Genomic DNA, 17,352 nt, shown 5'->3' on the forward strand with positions numbered 1-17,352 from the left:
GGTCCTTCCATGGTACTTTCTGACAATTTCTCACGCGGCGACATCCTTCCATATTCTATCAATCTATGGTACAGAAACGGTGATCGACACGAGGCTTGCATGTCAGCTTTGCATCCTACAAAACGCCGTCGCGGCTATAGAGGGAATTATAGTAAGAGGATTGCGAGGATGTTGAAACGGTAGTGCTACCCAAACTAAGCAGTACCAAGCTTTCACCAAGCTTTCCTGAAGCTTAATCTCTCAGCTCTTATCGACGACGAATCGGAACAGAAAAGTTTCGCTTACTGCTGTGACCCCCCGGGCGCTCTATCCGAAGTGCGCACCAATGGGCGGTGACCGATCTGCGCGTGGCTTCGGTCCTAAGGAAACTCCGCGGGGCCGATGATCGCCGATGGATCGTAATTTCTCGCTTAACGTCCATTGGGGGCTCTGTTATGCCTATATGCATAATTTACTTAAACTTGGACGATGCCGATGAGGTAATCATACGGCTGTTATTCCCCTCTGGTGTGTACATCACTCGCAAAGCCACCAAGTTAAGCTATATATAGTTCCCGAATTCACAAGCTGATTCTTTTGTAATGTTAACAACGTTAGACTTCATTAGAATCCGATATCAAGCCTCCTGCCTTCGTTGATTTCATCAGAAGTCCAATCTAAAACCGCTTTCAGTGCCATGGCTGAGAGCCTGACTTTCTCGTTGCTCAAGGCCGAGAGGCGAGATGTTCTTCCCTATGTTTTGGCCGCAGGGATTGCGTTCATCTCGATTGTATTGTTCATTCGATCTCGTAATCCCCTATCATCAGTACCTGGACCTTTTTGGGCAAAATGGTCGAACCTTTGGTTAGTGTATCATTGCCGCAAGGGGCATATCCACCGGAAGATGATCGAAGTGCACAAGAAATATGGAACCTTGGTCCGAGTCGGACCAAACGAAGTGAGCACTGCGGACATAGAGTCTCTCAAAACCATATACGGTCAGTCACTCGTCTTCTGGCAGCACAATTTTCAGGAGCGGCGCCACTAACAGTCCCATAGGTGCAGGTAATGATTTTCGCAAGAGTGACTGGTATAGCGTGTGGCAGGGCAGCCGCAAATGGGACCTTTTCTCAGAACGTAACGAGGACATTCACCGATCACAGCGGAGATTAGTGAGTCATATATACTCGCTATCCAGCATGAAGAAGTTGGAGCCCTATGTTGATAATGCGATCACGTTCTTCCTCACCAAATTGTCTACAATGGAAGGCCAACGAATCGATGTGAACAAATGGGTGAGGCTCTTTGCCTACGGTCAGTAGCACCCTATCCTTTTATGTCATGAATCTGACTGAACTCTGTAGATGTGATTGGTGAAGTAACGTTCTCGAAACGATTCGGCTTCATCGATGAAGGCAAAGACGACGGCGCCTTCACCATGATCGACAACATCTTGTATTGCGCGAATTGGGTGGGACACATACCTTGGTTCTATTGGATCAATGTTTGGCTTTCTCCAGTAATAGGCAATCGTCTCGCCGTTATGCAACGCCAGGGCAAGCTTTTGAACCTGGCGGCTAACGAAATAAAGGAGCGCAAGCAACGTGGAACTGATCATCACGATATGCTTGAGCAGCTCTTTGATGTTCAACGGGAAAAGCCGGATAAGTTGGATGATATCTCTGTTACGTCAATGGCTGCCAGCAATATCTTTGCCGGAAGTGACTCAACATCCGTCTCTATTTCAGCTTTTCTCTACCACGTCCTGCGAAATCCTGATTGCAAACGAAAATTGATAGAGGAAGTGGATGCCAAGGCAGAAGCTGAAAACGTCAGCCGGGGCGCCGTATTTGATCTAGACGTGATCAATAATATGCCGTACTTACAAGCTTGTATGTATGAGGCCCTTCGCTGCCATCCAGCAGTCGGAGTGTCCCTCGGTCGAGTCGTACCTCCAGTGGGAATGAAGATAGGTGGGCAGTACATCCCTGGAGGAGTAAGTCTATCTTGAGCCCCCTTTAACGTTTACATACTGATACGATGTAGTCCGGAATTAGTGCGAACGCCTGGGTAATACACCTAGATAAAGAGGTCTTTGGCGAAGATGCGGATAAATTCCGTCCAGAGAGGTGGATGGAAGATCCTAACCGCGTTAGCAATATGAGTACGAATCTTGGTCCTTATTCTACCCTCCAGTAGATGTTTCTGACATAAGACAGGGCGCAACTTCCTTAGTTTTGGTGCTGGATCCCGATATTGTATAGGACGAAGTAAGTTTCTTGATACTCCCACATGCGAGAACACTGTCTGACCCAGTACAAGATGTGGGCTGGCTTGAGATGTCAAAGGTGAGCTCAATCCATTGTTGCCTGACGCTAAACTGATGTAATGTAGCTGATGCCAACATTGTTTCACGACTATGAGGTTGAATTCTCTGATCCCAACATTAAAACAAGAGAACTTGCATGGTAAGTGGGATGTGTTCAGAAACTGCTACTCCAAGGTGCATATAAAGCTGACTTTCCGAAGGGTTTTTATTAAAATAGAAGATCTTCAAGTGACCATAAAGCCGAGGCGGAAGGGTCCCACAAACCAAGCTATCCACGCGTAGCGTTGAGGTGAGATGGAGATACTAAAGGCACGGCATGCTACTAAGAACTCAGATTCATGCGAAGCTGAAATATTAAGATCACAACATGACGGCTCAAGCAGGAAGTGGCCCAAGGTGCTGAAGATCGTCTCAAAAAGCTTAAGCAACTTCAGCGACCAAGCACAATGGAATCGGACATATATACAACCATAAAGAACATAAAGCTCTGCTCACTGTTCTGATTTCAATCGTTACCGTTACTATGAGAAACCTTGTTTACCTGAATTCTTTCTGTTTTAAAGCAACACTTGTTGCTACCTGTGAACACGACTGTTTGTGTGAGGACGCTGCAGATGGCGTCAGACTGTGATGGGATGGTCGCAGCAAGGGCGATTCGAAAGATCGTATTGTCGCAACATAGTAACATCGTATGGAGGCTTCAACTTTTGTACGTCTTCAATCCTGTAAGACCTAGCGTAGTAAGATAGTCATTCAGCCCTCTCTATTCAAACCGCTGATTAGAATATGGTGTAGGTTGAATGTTCTCTTCATCAAGTTGACTACCATTATGTACACCATCGTTAGCTGCATTTATAGCGGCACGAGGCACCCTCGACATTCAGTCGACGCCGACTACGTCACTGGTCTTCAAATCCTTCAAGCCAAGTCCATGCCTGAAAGGGCATAGCGGACTCCTCGTCTTACCCTCGAATCGTTGATGCTCTTACCCCCAATGGCACACCAAAGGGGCGCTCTTCGACCTTGGACTTGACCCCAGACCGCTGTGCCAAAATGGCTGCACGCTTCCTGGCCGCTGCCCAGACTGTCAAGATATATATGATAGGATTCAAGTGTATTGAGATTGTTGGAGATTGCATGTTCAGCTAGCGTGTACATCCTAATTATACATGAGCAAAAGATGTGTAATGCCCCACACCTAACATTTCGACACGGGCGAGGCATAATCGAGAAGACTCTTCAAACAATGCTTTTCGAAAGGGTTTTCCATCTTCATTGGACCAGTATATTTGCAAAGATGCTCGGAAATCAAACGACGGTTCTACTCCCCTTCATTCAACTGTGCCTGACATTTTCTGTGAAATCATGTTATGGTTCTGAGACATTACGAAGAGACCCTTAAAAAAGATAGAATGACACGCTTGGTCGCGCTTAGTGGCCCTTCGTGGCCGCAAACGCCCGCCTCTGCTTTACAGCATCCGCCAGATTCTGTAGAACGCTTTCGGTATCATGCCAGCCGATGCAGGCATCTGTGATGCTTACACCGTATTTCAGGCTACTCTTGCCCTCGGGAGGGACCTTCTGGTTGCCTGGTAAGTTTGTCAGCATGTTATCTCTCTCAAACGTGACATCTTGGCACGCTTACCCTCGTTGATGTTACTTTCGATCATGACGCCCATGATGTCGTTCTCGCCCTTACGGATCTGGTCGGCCAGCTCGGTGGCAACCTTGGGCTGGTTTTTGTGGTTTTTGAGTGAGTTGCCATGGCTACAATCGACCATGAGGCGCTTGCGGACATCACACTTGGCCAAGGCTGCCTTGGCCTCGGCGATGCTTTTGGCATCGTAATTTGTGGTGCCCTTGCCCCCACGCAGGATGACGAAGCAGTCTTCATTACCTGTTGTACCGACGATAGCTATAATTCCAGGCTTGGTGACTGATAAGAAGTGGTGAGGATATTTGACGGCGTCGATAGCATTAATAGCGACGTCTAGATTGCCATCGGTGCCGTTTTTAAAGCCAACTGGGAAGGATAGACCGCTCGCTAGCTCCCGGTGCAGCTGGGACTCGGTAGTACGGGCGCCGACGGCGCCAACGGACAATAGGTCGGCGGTAAATTGGGGTGAGATAGTATCGAGCATCTCGCTAGCGATAGGCATACCTTTGTCGGTCAAATCGACGAAAAGCTGGCGGCTAAGGCGTAGGCCCTTGTTGATACTAAATGAATTATCGATCTCCGGGTCGTTAATGAAGCCCTTCCAGCCGACCGTCGTACGCGGCTTCTCTAAGTAAGCGCGCATCACGATAAGCAGCTCGTCTTTATGCTTTTCCTTTTCCTTCAGCAGCATGTCGCAATACTCCAGCGCGGCGGCCGGGTCGTGGATCGAACAAGGGCCGATGACAACGAGCAGGCGGTTCTGGGAGTCGGTCCCCTGTACAACGGAGGCAACCTCCTCGCGTGACTCGAGCACCGTCTTGTTAGAGTTGGGCGTCTGAGGGATCTCATGTTGGAGCAGATCAGGGGGAGTGAGGGGGCTGTAGCCGCGAACTGTTATGGCAGGATTAGTCTCGGTCCTTGCCTTCTGAGTCCTTCTTGAAAACTCACTTCTCCAGTCCTCACTGTCGAGCTTGTTGCCCACGTTATTGTTCTCGATAAAAAAGCCCTGCGCGGTAAGTCAGAGGTGCCAAGTCCAGAAGCATATGTTTTTGGTGTGGGTGGAAGCGGCAGGTGGGACTCACAGACATGATGCCTGGTCTTGTTCTGCAAATGCTAAGAAGAAACGAACAGATTGACCCGATCTCGTGATGTAGACAGGTAATTGGAGACTATGACTGCTCTCCAGATTGCAGATATTTGCGAGAAGGTGGTCGATTGATGATTTTCTGCTCTGAGCTCCTTCAGCGAGATATGACAAGTGACTGCTGCCAGAAAGACCCTCAGCTTGACACAAACATCTGCATAATCCTCTGCCGTCACCAGTGCTCGAACGCTACCAGCGGTAGCATCCCTGAGCTTATGTGTCTCGGCCGTTATGACGCGCACCTGGCTGAGGATGTCCTGCATGTTGAGACTACTGTCCAATAGTAAGTCATCGATTGCAAGGTTCAGACCCTCAATGCATCAGTCCTCGATTTGTGGTTGTGGCTGACTGACGTACCATCATGCATGCTGACGGCGACCATTCCAGAGAGCAACAAAGTCGTTGCCTTGGGGCATACTAAAATTGCCTCACCCAGAGATAGGTCACGATTTGAAGACTTCTTTGTCTAGGATATGATGTGTTACGAGGGGTTGGAAACTCAGCGGGTCAGTTACCCGGCTCGAGAACAGAACAGGGGTGTTTCGTCGCGCTTTCAGCTGGCAAAACCTTAATTCCTCCCCTAGCAAAACTACCACCCACCCCACTGTGGTTTGGGGGACTTCCTGACTAGGAGGGGTCGTCGCGCGCGTGGGGAGAAGTAGACAAGGCTATAGCAAACGGATTTGGTGCCTCGCATGTGTCTATCATTCCGTTTTCGGAGTTCAGCTTTGCTCGTGCAGAATCCTTGTCAGCACTAGACGCCTCTTGCATCACCACATGCAGTGAAACTCTGATCATATCCGACGGCGACTAAAGCCGGGGAAAAAAGCTTGTCTGGCAACTGTCTGTTCTTTGCACTTTTGCGTATATTTAGATATCGTTGTAAACCGTGGCCGCTGTCTAGCCCGAGACAGATCGCCTAGTGCGCCCTTCACATCACTACAATCGTCATCACGTCACAACTTGTGTAACGCTGAATCCGTGACGACCGTGCTTACCAATCGGCCAGCCAAGATTCTTTGCCGCCCATTAAGCACCATCTAGGCAGTCAACCAGTCCTTACATTCATTCCAAAGACGTTCGACCCTTTTCACTCCCGTTGTCTTGTCGTTTCGCTCAAGCTGGCGAGCAACGTCCTCCAAAATGGCATCCCAGAAACAGGAACTGCCAGGCTCCGACTCTCCGACGCTTTTTGAAGAGGGCAGCAACATTCCGCAGGCCTCGGGTCCGCCTTCTTCAGATATTCATGATGATCAGAAACAGGCACCCGTCCCGCCAGATGGGGGATTCAAGGCCTGGACGCAGGTTGCCGCCTCCTGGCTGATCATGTTCAATGTTCTTGGCTTGCTCAACACGTATGGCCAGTTCCAAGCCATCTACGAGACGGATATTCTTCAGCAGGAGACCGCCTCAGCAATTTCATGGATCGGCTCAGCCCAGTTCCTCATCTGCTATGTTGTTTGCATTTTTACTGGTCCGGTTTGGGATGCAGGGCATGTTCGCTTCCTGCTCGGCGTGGGCACCATAATTATGGTCTTTGGCTTAATGATGCTCAGCCTGTGTCATGAGTACTACCAGTTCTTTCTGGCACAAACAGTCGTAACAGGAATTGGCTTCGGATTTGTCTTCTTGCCAGCTTCAGGAATTGTGCCGCAGTGGTTTTCTACCCATGCTGCGTTCGCCATTGGGGTCTCGACGACCGGATCAAGTATTGGTAAGCTTTTTGCCATCTACAACGACAGTGTTGGGAAATGAATACGTGATTAACTCTTCTTTAGGTGCTGTCGTATATCCCATAATGCTTCAACGCCTCATGCCACAGATTGGATTTGCATGGACGGTACGGATCATGGCTTTCATGGTCCTTGCTTGCATGCTCTTTGCTATTGCAGTGATGCGCGTACGAATCGAGAAGGGCTCACGGAAGAGAAAAATCCTGGACCTGAAGCATTTCAAGGACATCCTATATCTTCTCAGTTGCCTAAGCTTTTTTGTGAGCTTCCTGGGACTCTACGTCTTTTATTACTACATCAACCTTTACGCCACGGAAGTCGTTGGTACCAGTCCCAGCCTTGCTTCCTATCTTCTTGCCATTCTAAATGCAGGATCATTTTTCGGCCGTCTCATTCCGAACTACCTCGCCGGGCGCCTTGGGCTGCTGAACGTGCAAATAATTCTTGGAATTATCTCTGGTGCCTTGGCTTTTGCTCTCATAGGCATCAAAAGCACTGCTGGCGTCGTTGCATTCACAGCCATCTATGGCTTCGTGTCTGCCCCTTACGTCTCCCTCCCTATCCCCATAGTGACGAGTCTCACGCCCGACAAGAGCATCTGGGGCACACGGCTAGGTATGAGTTTTGCTATCATCGGCCTCGGTGCGCTCATTGGTAGCCCTGCGGCAGGTGCTATCCTCGGGAGCAGCCCGGAAAGGAATTGGACGGGTCTAATCGTCTGGTGTGGAACTATGTTCATGGTTTCTGCGGCGATTCTTACTTCTGTGCGCATCTTGAGGGTGGGCTTGAAGCTTTCGGTAAAGATCTGACCAAGACATACAAAAGCAGACGTAGCCTGCATAATACACTAAGGTTATGAGGTCAGCCTGACTAAGCTGAGTAGCTAATCTATCTATAGTCAGATTTTTTTTTCTTTTAGCTTTGTGCTTGATATATAAATGGTATACGCTGTTGTCAACAATGAGTCTACCCTAGAAGTAACTATTAGTCTCTAAGACCCAGAATGAACCTTGCAAGACTTTTTAGGAGTCCGCGTGACCACCGACTAGTGGAGACCTTATATTAAACTAAACTGGCAAGCTTTCATGACGCACTCGTGGCCAGCTTTACGTCAAGACATTCGTCGCCGGATTTGGTTAGTGCTATCTTTACAGGGCCCTCTCGTCTGAATAAGGGTGGCCCGCAACGGTGCGTTCCGCACAACGGATCCTGCCACATTTTAGTGGGCATTTGTGCTAAATTAGTGCTGCATTAGGGGTGCTTACGAGGTTAATAAAGCACTAGGTTAGTCTAGCGGCCAAACACCCCAGCGGCGGGGATAAGCATTATTATTATATAACGAGTATTGTCACAGTATATGTGGCTCAGGAATAGGCATGGTATACCTGTGGCTAACGCCAGTTGGCTGGTTGCCATGCCTTAAAATAACGCATTTTGGAAGTGATAATTAGATTAGAGGACAACTGTGGCAATATGGACGACTATAGATGGCCACAGTCAACGGAGAGCACTCCGTATACTAAGGCGAGGAGCTCTCGGATTACCTAATCTAGAAATGGGTGATCGCGTGACTTAGCCAGTGGGCATATGCCCGCTTTCTGTACACCGATATTCTCTTTTGTAGACGTAGACTTGTATATACTACTTGACAGTACCCAGGGCTCTTCCTTTCAGTGCATTAGACCTAACCTTCACCAAAACAGTGTTTCTATACCAACTGTAGAAACTGTCATAATAACTCAATCAACACCACTTACGCGCAGACTTCGTCCAAACGCATTGCGGTACTACGGATACCGAGTACCGTAATGCTGCACGGTATCCTCTTTATCGTCGATTGCTTGCGGCTCGACGGAATCGACATCTCTATAAATATCTTTACATGGAAATCGTCAATCCTTACTATAAGCATGTCACATAAACTTTAATCGGACCCTTTTGGTAGGCATGTCACAAGACACGAAGCTTGCGAAGAAAGAAGGCTTAGAATGATCGATTCTACGATCTACGGCATATAGATTTACGTTCGGTACATACTTTTGGCTCTTTCGCCAAGCGGAACCCGTATATGCTGCGTGGCTAAGTTACCCGCGGGGACGCTGGCATTTCTTTCTGTTCCGGGGGCACATATTATAGTATATATAGCTTAGAATTAGGCATAGTATACCTATCGCTAACGCTAGTAAAGCTAGTTGTTATCCCTCTACATAAAGTATTTTAATGATAATAGCCCTAGTATAAATAATATATAATCATTCCTTTATTACTTACTCTGTTCAGTTATTATTCCATGTTACTCTATTAGTTGTTCTCCCCTTTTCCCTTTCTTTACCTCTCTTTTCTTTACCTCTCTTTTCTTTACCTCTCCTCCACTTTCACCATCTTTTACACACTACACCTGCTACACCCGCCTCATCTACTGTTCCTATCATATTACAACGCATTCCAGCCCATCCCAGCAGTCCATGCTCAATGCTGCCAAGTAGCCAGAATGTACCATCTCTAGGTAGACCACTCCGACAGCTATCGCACATGCGTCTGACCAGGACATGCAAATTGCTGCTCCTGGGCGGACCCCGAAACAGGTTGAAAATGTGGAGGACGAGGGAGCAGATTGCAAAGGCATTTCGAAGGCCTGTGATGATGTATTCTCCATTCCAGGAATTCTGGGCTTATCGAATGACGAACGACCAAACTAAGGAGATGATAAGAGTGTTATTGACTTTTGTGAGGATTCCGACTTCGAACCAACTCGAGACAAGCGTTCCATTGGCATTGCCGATCTGGTTGGCGGCACAGACCCCATCTCTGGGACCGAACCCGACGATGAACCTGACGACGAGTCTGGAGACAACGATGGAGACTCGGATGATGAGACACAAGCGGGAGAAAAAGAGGAGTTGCAAGATGACGCTGCGCAGACGAAAGACATACCGTCCAAGTTCACCGATGCTTATGAACGACCCGCAGCGTATTGGCGGGATCTTGGATGCAACCATGATGGTGACTGCAAGCAGAAGGACCGTCTCAAGGACCAAGACGCTGGCTGGCTAAGACAGTTGCGGCTGGATGATGAGGACTAGAACATCCCTCCGTGCGCTCGCAACATCATCTTGGAGGCGCTTGTAAGAGAAAGGACACTGAAGCAGGGTGGCCACCCTTACTAGATCAGAACCTTCTTCAAAATGCTCCTTTCGAAGTACAGGATGAAGCCAGCCCCCGGCCTACCGATGGGACTCAAGACAAACGGAACACGAGTGTTTCGTCCACCATACGGCACAGACGACACCACGGCCAACACCTGGAACGCCTACGCCATCGAGGTTCTCAATATGTTGTACCTGGCCTCGGAGAAATCTGAAGCACCTACTCGAGAAGAACACGGGACGCAATCTCATCAAAAGAATCCCATTTCTTCGAGCCTGGGACATCAAGGACGCTGTCGAGAGAGCCAAGTCGAACGTCCCGGCCAGCCATTACTGCGTCGTCGAGTACAAGGTCCACCAGCACGAGTACATGCTATTAATATCACCCGAAGTAGACGAAATGTTCTTCCCAGCTGCTAGTAAAGGCCGGCAGCAGCAGATGATTTTCAACTAGGCGCGCTTCAAGAAGCAAATCCATCAGCTCCTCGGCGTAGATGTTGAAGATGACGACGAGGTCAACGAATACGGCGAGCTTGAGGAATTTAACCACACCAACTAGGGCAAAGATATGGTTAACTGTAAAGGTAAAGGGGTCTAGTACGAGAACATGAAGATTACGGACGTAGATCTCAACAGCATCGAGTCCATGTTCAGTAAATTCGATTCCATCCTGACGTCGGAGCAGAAGGCAAAACTCGACCGTCACAATATGATCTGGATGACCAATACGCACCACGTCCATACCTACATGAGAGGACTCATGATGAAGCTGCAGAATTCGGCCGAAGTTACTGAGCAACAGTTTCAGGATGTCGAGTCCAATCATCGACATTTTCGTCACTGTGTTGAGAATATGGAGAACGAGGCAAGGGCGGCCGCCGACTCGAATCACCATTTCCAGAAACATCAAGATGAGCGACAGAAGCGCATGGAGAAGCTCGAGGTTGAGTTGCAGAAGACTCAAGGACAGGTGCAACACCTTCAGACTGCACTAGAGAAGCGCTCGAGCTCCTCAGCCAATGACTAGCAGGACCTACAGCCTGTCGCCCAATATAACGCCAACCAAGCCGACCACGCCGATCACTGAGTCTCCGCCTGTTCATTTATCTAGATTTTTGTTAAGCGCCTTCAACAAGTAGAAGACCAGATCAACGACCGGATACCCAGAGAGCCATTTAAACATATAGAAGTGTATCATAGCTTTGTGCTCGTGAAATAATGAGATCAGATAACGAGATAGAGGATCTTGCCATAAGTACATCTTTGAAATCGTCTTTAATTTGTATAATTCTGTATATCCCACTGCTCTCGTAGTACTCAATGCCTTTCCTCCACGATTCCTGGACGCGAAAACCAACCGAATCCGACGCTGGACATGGGACCCTACAGACCAACCTCCTCATCTTAATAGTCCATGATTACGCCTGTGATGTGAGCTGCCTTGTTGCGAAGCACGATGCTAGACATAAAAGCGGCTTTAGCATCAACACGTATCCGGAAGCGTTCGACTACCCGTCTGTTTGGCGCCTCAAGGCAGGAAACCCATCGGCTCGAGCATCAAAGGTATCTCATGGACATGAGCGCTGACAATTTTCATAGGAGCTATAGCAAAACTTACCTGGCAGGCTGTAGGGGCCCAGCGGCTCTTAACTCATACCAGGCTCCGAAGACGTAACGCAGAACAGGATGCCTTTCGCCTTTGCAACAACCAGGCAACGCCTCCGATAAAGACGTCATCTTTCATCGCCTCAACGGTGTTGTACACAAGGACTGGTGACTTTTTTTTTTTTTTGTATCGGCGGTAAAAGCTCCACCCAGGCCACCTTATCTGGGGCATGCTCGGTTCGACCAAGCACGCAGCTAAAGAGCTGTCGCACCTTGCTTGTCGGAGATCCGAGGCGCTCGGTGGCAGTTGGTGGATGGCCATGTACAGTGACCATGCACGATGATGTTTGATATCTACCAGAAGACAGCCGCAGTAGTGTTTCTCATAGCCCTAATGCTCGCGCCTGCGGTCGCGGACGGGGTCAGGACCCTGCTTTCCAACCCGAGGTAACCATGTGCAGCCCGCGCTTATCCCTAGGCCTGGCTGCCAGCATTGTCCTCATCGTGCCCCTCGAGCGCGTCAATCTCCTATCATATGTCGTGTACTTGGACGGCGTAATGATTGATGCCGACCTGAAAGCTCATCTCAGCGTCGCCGGGCCAAATAGTGATGACATCATTTGGGTGGCAAGCATCGTGGCTAACGCTGCCATGGTTTTGACAGTTAGACAAAAGACCCTACAGCGTGCCTCCACGCTGTAGCGCCTAACTACTTCGCTGGGTTTGGCTTTCCGCTTCTCCTTCCTTCCCCAGCCTTCCACTACCTTCTTCTGCGACCCAGATATCTTTGAACGAGCGGCCTTCAAAGTCCCCCCGCGAGATTGGGCCAACTGGGCTGCTCTACCTTGCCGAGCCTCCTCCTCACCTGCTCGTCTGATTAGGCCAACAAGAATCGTCTCTTTCATGACCAAGAAAGCCTGTCTCGATTTCATCCTTCGAATGGCTCATGGCATTGGAGGTGGGCGTGAGGCTTAGTGGTCGAAGTTGCTGTGGAAGGGTTGGAGGTGGTCGAAGTCGAAGCTGGAAGCGCTCTGCACAGCTTTGCTGGATATCTCGGCGGGTGGAACTCAGCTATTTCATTTGTCCCAGCTTGGCTGCCGTGGATGGTCGCAGTAGCAAAATTCTCCTCGGAAGCGGTAGGGGTGCTGATGGCGAACTGCTGCCTGCCAATTTCCTTTTCCGCTGCTTCGAGTCCCTGCCACGCAAGCGCAGAATCGAAAAACAAGAACCAGAACGTGTGGTCATCGAGCTCTCTATGCTCGGGCCATAGTGAGCCTTGCAGATGGGATGCCACTCCCGCAGCATGTGTCTGCAGTCCTGATCCTGCAGCTTTGGACCCCACTGCACGGGCAAGATGACAGCAGTCCTCGCCACAACAGGCCCCCACCGGTAGTAGCAGGTATCCACAGGCTGCTCCTTGGTTCGTGCCAGGTGCTGAAGAATCTCCGGGAACCCGCAGCCAGAGGGTGGCATCCTTTGCGACTACATACCCGACCGGGACGGCGCACGTGTGTACACTGTATATCATGAACATCAGAAAGTCGTGGAACCCTCGGAGCTCCGAAATGGCTGCCGTGTCTGCTGTATGGGCAGGTGCCGGGCAAACAGATGCCACGAAGACGATGGTTGGAGAAAGGGGGAGAGAGAGAGAGAGAAAGAGAAGTGTAAGGATGATAGTGTTACGAACTGCGGTGTTCCACGGGAGAGAAGAGGAAAAAGGACTATGCGAAGGTCTTCAAGTGCCCGCTCATGCCTTATTCCAAAACCAAACAACGGAGAAGACCAGGCACCTCCTTGCCTCGTTGACAGTTGGAGCCAGACAGACGAGGTATGAGGGCCAGCGTCACTTCGCTGCACGTATGTACCATGACTCTCAGCATTCTTCTTCATGTCACATACTGCGAGGAGTTGAATCTCATGGAGAAGAGGAAAGGAAGAAGGTCATTTGCCACCACAACGCGTACAAGTTAACACAGATCAGGGGGCTAATATACAAAGCACAGAACGCACGCTGTTGTTAGGACAGTCTGCGGACCTTCGAGACCTTGCAGACCATGCGTAGGTTCGATCGCGGTTGGGCCTGACGATTACGCTGATCTAGGTTATATGCTTAAACAACCTCGAGAGGCTTGATACTACCCTCTCTGACATACACCCTGAATCGAGGGAGCTCGATACCAAGCTTTTCGTATGCCAGGTCCGACCTTGAGTTCTTGGCTAGCGTAATCCACCGTTGGTTCTGTAGATCCCCGTCTTGCGAAATACTACTGTAAGAGTATATGTCCGAGCGATGGATATTGTCAGGATAGATGATAATAGTCTAAGACTATGAGCTTATAACGTCACGAACTGTAGAGTTGATATGGGCTAGTAACACGTCATGTCTGTAGATCTATTCTGGGTAGAGATTAAGAGACATCCATATATAAACGTAAAAGAATTCCCTTTAATATCTTTATTACTTGATTTTGATATGAATATATTAAAACTTAAACTAAACATACTAGAATGATGTTTATTCAAAAATGTTATATAACAACCTTTACTAATCAGCTTATTATAAGCTATACAACTTGTAAGCTCCCTAGCCGGCCCGAGTAACCGTTCCGGAATTGGCAAATGGGTGTATAGAAAAGTACACATTTGACTTCAACTTCACCACAGATCCCTTGCTTTACCGTCTGGTCAGTTCTGATGTTTCTTTAGCTCAGCCATCTATGAAGTCCTTCCCATACGATCATGAGCGTTTCACCACAATCACAAAGCTACAAAGTCGCAAAGTCATGAATGTTTCGGATCGAAGGTGGATCAGGGCCCGTGTTCGCCTAAGCAATTGACAAGGCAGCCTGAGTCATCCACTACCAGGAGGGCAAACAAGGCATTGCGCGACTTTGGATACTTAGAGAACTAACTTCACGTTGGAAATTGCCGCGGCTCTCGGGAGTTGTATTCTGGATAAGAGAGCTTAATGTCCCAATTTGACATTTCATGCGGGTCTGCTTGGCGTTGCCTCACAAAAACTGGTTGCCGGCAGGCATGCTAGCAGGGACACGGTTCCAATCATTTTATCGAGAACCTTGGCATGTAACGCTTGCCTGCAAGGTTTCAGTATGAGATCATAATTTTATCTGATTTTGCGTGATTAAAAGCTTCCGGTCCGTGACATGCTTTTAAGGTAGTATTTTGGTTATCTGCAGCATCCCTACCACGCCGGAGCCAAGCCCTATAATCCTTGTGACATACATGGATATCAAGTCAAGCACATGCACTGCGGTTTGCGACTTCCTAATACGATCAAGCAATCAGTCCTGTTCAGCCAGGGATTTATAGGTTCTATATAATGGCAGTCCCATCGACCACAATTGAGGTTTCGTTATCGCGACCTATTGGACACATCAGCTTTCAGCAACATGCTGTCACTCTTTTTCACCCTTGCGTTGCTCGGCAAGACCTTCGGAGAGCGCCCATTCATAAATGAGGCCGATACTGGGTATGCCTTACATGCCAAAAGAAAACCATCATGCTAACCGTGTTAAATTTAGGATCGACGATGTCTTCGGCAACACTCCTGCCGGCGAGCTGATTCCCCTTGATGGCATTGTTGGTCTACCCGACTTCGACTGGGCCGCAAGGCGAGCAATGAGTCTGGCGAATTATTCGTATTATCGTAATGGCGCTGGTGGCGAGTGGTCTTACCGGAACAACCTCGAGATCCACAACAAGTTCCCCTTGAGGCCAAGAGCAATGATTGACATTACGAATGTCGAGTCAACCTTGCCGTACGTCCGGTCTATTGCTGACGCCCATGGCTACACTAATTCTTCGCAATAGAACCACAATCCTGGGCCACAACGTCTCGGCGCCCTTCTTCATCGCCCCCTGCTCGAGGGGAGCCTATGGGAACCCAGAAGGAGCTGAAAGAGGACTGATTGAGGGCGCAGCAGCCAAAAACATCTTGTACATGGTATGTTTGACAGCGTTTGGTGCAGCTTATAGGCTGACTTGTTTCAGGCTGCATTTTACGCCAACTTGCAGATGGAAGAGATAGGAGCGCTTGCGTCGGATAACCAGACGATCTTCCGTCAAGTATATCTCAACCAGAATGACACTGAAACTCAGGATATCTTTGACAAAGCCGCCGCCGCCGGCGCCAAGGCCATTGTTTACACCGTTGATAGCCCAGCAAACGGTGTGCGCCACCGTGCAGCTCGATTCGGCGTTGGTTCTGCCGATTCCAGTTACTCATACATCACTGTGAGTACAAACATGTTGCAGAGACTAAGTTTTATGTTTTTACTGAATTGGCGTTCGCTTCACAGTGGGATGAGTACGCGCGATTGAAGACCATGACAGACCTACCAATCATCATCAAAGGTATTCAGAGCGTTGAGGATGCTCAAGAAGCCGTCGCTAGAAATGTCGACGCCATTTACCTCTCAAATCATGGCGGTCGTCAGACCGATGGCATACGATCACCATTAGAAGTTGCGCTGGACATACGTCAACAAGCTCCTGAGGTCTTTTCACAAATCGAGGTTTATGCAGATGGCGGCGTGCGCTACGGATCCGACGTTCTCCGACTACTTTCTCTCGGAGTTCGAGCTGTCGGACTCGGCCGCCCATTCATGTACGCAAATGTATATGGCCGCGAGGGCGTTGAGAAGGCCATCGACCTTCTTCGACAAGAGCTAGCCTGGGACGCCGGCAACACTGGCGTCGCCGACTTAAGGAACATCAGCGGCAATCTTGTAAGCCTCTTATTCTGAGTTCTGCGTCTTGATGTCCCTCAACTAACCGATGCAAACAGGTTCAATGGTAGATCTAGAGTTGTTTAGTTATGCATGCCTAGTTGACGCCGAGTCAAACGATTCGAGATTAGTAAATAACATTTAATTATCAACATTGTATCGCACATATATCCGACTCGTGCGAAGCGTTCTTTGCCAGACGAAAGTCCATCACGTGGACGCTGCAGACTTTCCAAAGCTTTGATCATCGCAAGCAGGCACGATCACACCTGTCTTTCCACGAAAACTGTCATGTGTGGCGTTGTCCAGAGTCATTGCGCGCTCTCGCTAAGTTGGGTCTTGCAGTGGCTCATCGACTAGCATGTTAAAGTATCATGCATACGTAACTGAGACGCTGGACGTTCTGTCAATCGCGGTTCATGGCTGATCATATCGGACTGGTGAAATTCAATTTGCAGCCAAACCGGATTTTAGCTTGACTATAGCGTCAAGTTCAAAGCACTCTGCAGCTAGTACAACCTAACCTCTTCCTACTGCGGTACGATGGGCTCATAGCTCAGACTGTTCGTTTCTTGGGGGGAGGGGGTTCCTTCGCCTACGGTGTAAGGTGTAATGGATCCAGGCTGCTGCCAGCTACAAAATCTGGGAAATTCATGGCTGTTAAATATGGTAACCTAGATCTAACTTTCATACGTATAATACTATAATACAGCCATTAGACATGCAATCTTACATATGAAAGACAACGTGATGTTTGAAAACTAGAGCGCTACATGCTCTATGAGTATAGTGTTACGTGCGCTAGAAATAAAGCGCTGCTTGCCCTAAAAATACAGCGCTACGTGCCCTATAAATGTAGCGCTGCGTCAGCTAGAAAAACAACGTTTCGTGAGCTAGAAATTCAACGCGTATATTAGAAATACTAGTGTAACGTTGCGTGGAACAGAAGTATGACGCTTCTTGCTGCAGAAACATAACGCTGCTTGTAATAAATAATCTAACATGTGTTGA

General features: G+C 48.8%; 6 protein-coding genes across 6 annotated transcripts; 4 read left to right on the forward strand and 2 right to left on the reverse strand.

The window, feature by feature from the left end:
- Window positions 1-427: 427 nt before the first annotated feature.
- Window positions 428-2,295, forward strand: BKA67DRAFT_165 (cytochrome P450 family protein). Its single transcript, XM_046095185.1, has 4 exons — window positions 428-977; window positions 1,039-1,293; window positions 1,344-1,975; window positions 2,026-2,295. Exons 1-4 carry the CDS (start codon window positions 677-679, stop codon window positions 2,176-2,178), a joined length of 1,341 nt encoding a protein of 446 aa, XP_045963008.1. The 5' UTR covers window positions 428-676; the 3' UTR covers window positions 2,179-2,295.
- Window positions 2,296-3,724: 1,429 nt separating this feature from the next.
- Window positions 3,725-5,371, reverse strand: BKA67DRAFT_211 (phospho-2-dehydro-3-deoxyheptonate aldolase). Its single transcript, XM_046095490.1, has 4 exons — window positions 5,048-5,371; window positions 4,914-4,971; window positions 3,954-4,856; window positions 3,725-3,897 (listed from the first exon to the last, which is right to left on the reverse strand). Exons 1-4 carry the CDS (start codon window positions 5,051-5,053, stop codon window positions 3,740-3,742), a joined length of 1,125 nt encoding a protein of 374 aa, XP_045963009.1. The 5' UTR covers window positions 5,054-5,371; the 3' UTR covers window positions 3,725-3,739.
- An 881-nt stretch (window positions 5,372-6,252) lies between these two features.
- On the forward strand, window positions 6,253-9,925 carry BKA67DRAFT_652159 (major facilitator superfamily domain-containing protein; the record flags this gene model as incomplete). The annotated part of the gene is made up of 3 exons (XM_046106104.1): window positions 6,253-6,823; window positions 6,888-7,639; window positions 9,575-9,925. 3 exons carry the CDS (start codon window positions 6,253-6,255, stop codon window positions 9,923-9,925), a joined length of 1,674 nt encoding a protein of 557 aa, XP_045963010.1.
- A 670-nt stretch (window positions 9,926-10,595) lies between these two features.
- BKA67DRAFT_529071 (uncharacterized protein) lies at window positions 10,596-11,015 on the forward strand (the record flags this gene model as incomplete). The annotated part of the gene is made up of 1 exon (XM_046099006.1): window positions 10,596-11,015. The coding sequence occupies one exon, from the start codon at window positions 10,596-10,598 to the stop codon at window positions 11,013-11,015; it is 420 nt and encodes a 139-aa protein (XP_045963011.1).
- Window positions 11,016-12,521: 1,506 nt separating this feature from the next.
- On the reverse strand, window positions 12,522-13,512 carry BKA67DRAFT_529072 (uncharacterized protein; the record flags this gene model as incomplete). The annotated part of the gene is made up of 2 exons (XM_046099007.1): window positions 12,522-13,314; window positions 13,493-13,512. The coding sequence occupies 2 exons, from the start codon at window positions 13,510-13,512 to the stop codon at window positions 12,522-12,524; spliced, it is 813 nt and encodes a 270-aa protein (XP_045963012.1).
- Window positions 13,513-14,633: 1,121 nt separating this feature from the next.
- BKA67DRAFT_542837 (uncharacterized protein) lies at window positions 14,634-16,658 on the forward strand. The gene is made up of 6 exons (XM_046101157.1): window positions 14,634-15,083; window positions 15,136-15,372; window positions 15,425-15,557; window positions 15,605-15,847; window positions 15,913-16,341; window positions 16,401-16,658. The coding sequence occupies exons 1-6, from the start codon at window positions 15,004-15,006 to the stop codon at window positions 16,410-16,412; spliced, it is 1,134 nt and encodes a 377-aa protein (XP_045963013.1). The 5' UTR covers window positions 14,634-15,003; the 3' UTR covers window positions 16,413-16,658.
- The last annotated feature ends 694 nt before the right edge of the window (window positions 16,659-17,352 follow it).

This window comes from Truncatella angustata (assembly GCF_020726525.1).
Source record: "Truncatella angustata strain MPI-SDFR-AT-0073 chromosome Unknown BKA67scaffold_1, whole genome shotgun sequence".
Classification (NCBI taxonomy): Eukaryota; Fungi; Ascomycota; class Sordariomycetes; order Amphisphaeriales; family Sporocadaceae; genus Truncatella; species Truncatella angustata.

Bases quoted from the DNA above. Each gene is read 5' to 3' on its own strand.
- BKA67DRAFT_165 (XM_046095185.1), top strand. From the start codon at position 677: ATGGCTGAGAGCCTGACTTTCTCGTTGCTCAAGGCCGAGAGGCGAGAT. The intron at 978-1,038 runs GTCAGTCACTCG...ACAGTCCCATAG, and splicing joins GTCTCTCAAAACCATATACG to GTGCAGGTAATGATTTTCGC. The intron at 1,294-1,343 runs GTCAGTAGCACC...TGAACTCTGTAG, and splicing joins GGTGAGGCTCTTTGCCTACG to ATGTGATTGGTGAAGTAACG.
- BKA67DRAFT_542837 (XM_046101157.1), top strand. From the start codon at position 15,004: ATGCTGTCACTCTTTTTCACCCTTGCGTTGCTCGGCAAGACCTTCGGA. The intron at 15,084-15,135 runs GTATGCCTTACA...TGTTAAATTTAG, and splicing joins ATAAATGAGGCCGATACTGG to GATCGACGATGTCTTCGGCA. The intron at 15,558-15,604 runs GTATGTTTGACA...GACTTGTTTCAG, and splicing joins CCAAAAACATCTTGTACATG to GCTGCATTTTACGCCAACTT.
- BKA67DRAFT_211 (XM_046095490.1), bottom strand. The intron at 4,857-4,913 runs GTGAGTTTTCAA...CTGCCATAACAG, and splicing joins CGACAGTGAGGACTGGAGAA to TTCGCGGCTACAGCCCCCTC. The intron at 3,898-3,953 runs GTAAGCGTGCCA...CAAACTTACCAG, and splicing joins CGAAAGTAACATCAACGAGG to GCAACCAGAAGGTCCCTCCC.